A 2,805-nucleotide genomic window follows, 5' to 3' on the forward strand; every position below is an offset into this window, starting at 1 on the left:
TGAAATAAAGGCCCAACAACTGGGGCTGGGGGTGGAGCTGGACCAGGGAAGGACAAGTCTGAAATGGAATTATGGCAATGCCAAGACAGAGTTAACCACCTGCTAGGCACTAACAGCCAGATGTGCTATAGATTGAGTTAAAAATACACAGTGAGGTCACTCCGATGTGAAGATGATCAAGATGAGGGGGACAGGCTAAATGATCACTAAGGGTTTTTCCAATACTAGATCCTCTGCCTCTTCTACAAGGATGTGGCAGTGGTTTCTGAAGATTATGTGTTGTTTCTAGATGAGGATATTGGCCCTGTTATTACATGACTAAGGGGAAGTAGTGCCAGCTTCAAGAGCCCAGAGAGGAGAAATGAAATGATTAAGCTGTTATCATTCATTCAAATGAACTCAGAGAGGCTACCTAGAGCAGTAAGATTAGGGAAGACGAATAAACAAGGGCTTCAGGGAGAAAACGGTACAAGATTTCAGATGATGTTGGAGGAAGGGAACCAAGTATCTAGCAAGAAAGAAGAAAGGAGCGAGAGCTTAGCTGAGGAAAAGGAAACCAGATTTATCCAAGTTCCTCAGAAAAGAAAAGGAATGAGAAAGAGACCTCCTCAGGATATTAAAGGATGAGTTAAGAAGAAAACAGATCCATAGAGAAATCAATAAGAAATAGAAAATCAATACTAGTTGGTACTAAAAAAAAAATCTTTACAATTTAAAGAGATCTTGTCAGTTTTTTCATAGTTATCAGCACAGTACCTGGCATATAATAGATGCACATCAAATATTTATGGAGTAAAAGAATATTACTTAATCCCCACATCCCTGAAACTGATGAGTATAGAACCCAAGATTAACATGGTGAGATACAACAAACTACGTAGATGTAATTTTAAAAAGTGTAAAATCCAGAATGTGGGAAAGACATTTTAGAAGAGGGATGACTTTTAGATTTGTAAATCATGACTATTTTGCTTAAATTTTTCATGTGGGGGGGAAGAGAGGACAGGGCTTTTAATAAGAATGTCCATGTGAGTTTAATAGGAATTGATGTATTATTGGGCTATTTATTAATTTATGTTGAGAAAGGATTAGTGGGAATGTGATATATATATTCATTATTACCATCACCTTAAAAGATTCAAATAAGTGCAGAAACACTTCGGTAACTTTGATTACACAGTAAACACCTCAAAGACTCAAACACTGCTATTTTGTTATTCTTTTTATATTAGACTCCTCTCCCCCAAGCAATCTTTAAATACATTCTCTCATTCCTGTTCCTAATGTTGTCTAGCAAAATTATGAATGTATCAAAGGCACTAAATACTGTTTTGGTTTAGATTTTGGTTTCTCAATAAACATTAAAGACACTTTCATATGAATATATTCATTGATACCAACCCTTTAAACTGGAGAGAAAAAACAAAACATACTCTTCCACAGAAAGTAAACATTCTAATGGAAAGAACTGGACAGGCTTATGCCACACCGATTCTGTATAAATACTACTCATAAAAGTTTCCAACCTGAAACTCCCTAAGCGAAAGTCACTAGAAACAAAAACTGAAACTCTGGCTTTCTGACCCCCAACCAAAGCTCGAATTACTTGATGCTGAATTTTAAAACATTATTACTTTTCTGTAATTATGAAACCAAACTTTTGAACACATATTTGTCATTTTTACTTAACCCACTCACATCCCTTTAAACTAGGCAGAAAACTGAAAACCACTAAAGTCATTACATTTAGGGTGTTCTTTTAAAAGTTATTTTAAATTGTTACTATTACAAAACAAAACGAACCCTCAGAACAGCATCAAAGGAGCCCTAAGGTGAAATAGGAATTACAGAAGGAGAGGGAAATAAAAAAAGAAATCTGTATTGGTGCAATTAAAGTCCAGTACAGGAACCGCTAAACGCCCCGAGGCCTTTCATATTTTTTTCTTCCCGGGGCAAAGAGGTTAAGAAGCCGTAAGAAACGCTTAAACAATAAAACCCAGAGATCAATTTTTAAAAAATGCTAGGGCAGTGAAAAACTATAAAGCAGCACCAAGGTCAATGCACCATAAGGCGCTCTGCAGATTTCTAGGGGGCAGGTATTTCGCCAGGAACCGGTGGTGGGCAGGAGGACTGGGGGAAAGACGGTGAAACACAGGAGGCTGGAAGGAAAGGAGTGAGTAGCGGGGAGGGGAGAGGAGGGGCGGGGAGGAGGATGAAAGGGGGAAAGGGGAGCAGGCCGCGTAGGCGCGGGCAGAGGGGAGGCCGGGCGGGAGGCGGGTGCGGAGGGGAAGGGGAGAGGAGCCCCGGCCCGGCCCCGCCCCGGGGAGGCCCGAGCGCCCGTCCGCCCCCCTTACCAGCGGGAGCAGGAAGCCCCAGAGCAGGGCGGCCGCGGCGGGGAGCAGCCGCCGCTGCGGTCCCATCGGACTGGTGGGTGCCGGGTGCTGCGGCGCGGTGCGGCTCGGGGGGAGGCTCCGGGTCCTGCCGCCGGCTGCCTCTGTGGCCCGGCGGGACAAGGGCGGGCGGGCGTGCTCGGCCGCGACAGCTGTGCTGCCGGGCCGCCACAGCAGCGCCGACTTCCTCTTCCGGCCCCGCCCGCGAGCTGCGGAAACCCCCGGTGGCGCTCGCAGAGTCCGTGGCTGGCGGGCGCGGGCGGGCGCGGGCGGGCGCCCTCTCCCTGCGTTCCGGCGCGGGGAGGCCACTGGCTGCGGGTCTGGGCGTGTCGCTCTCCGGCTGCCCTCCTTTAAGTCTGGCCGGAGCCGGCAGGCCAAGGAACTTTGTCAAGGCCCTCCTAGAAGTGGCTGAGCG

General features: G+C 46.2%; 1 protein-coding gene across 1 annotated transcript in view; it reads right to left on the reverse strand.

Moving 5' to 3' along the window:
* SPPL2A (signal peptide peptidase like 2A) overlaps nucleotides 1-2,576 on the reverse strand; it is a 72,126-nt gene extending 69,550 nt beyond the window's left edge. The window contains exon 1 of the mRNA XM_012649502.1: nucleotides 2,355-2,576. Within this exon, the coding sequence (XP_012504956.1) occupies nucleotides 2,355-2,420 (66 nt within the window). The 5' untranslated portion in view covers nucleotides 2,421-2,576. The remainder of the gene's footprint in view (nucleotides 1-2,354) is intronic.
* Nucleotides 2,577-2,805: the final 229 nt, after the last annotated feature.

This window comes from Propithecus coquereli, unplaced genomic scaffold (genome assembly GCF_000956105.1).
Source record: "Propithecus coquereli isolate 6110/MARCELLA unplaced genomic scaffold, Pcoq_1.0 Scaffold3, whole genome shotgun sequence".
NCBI lineage: Eukaryota > Metazoa > Chordata > Mammalia > Primates > Indriidae > Propithecus > Propithecus coquereli.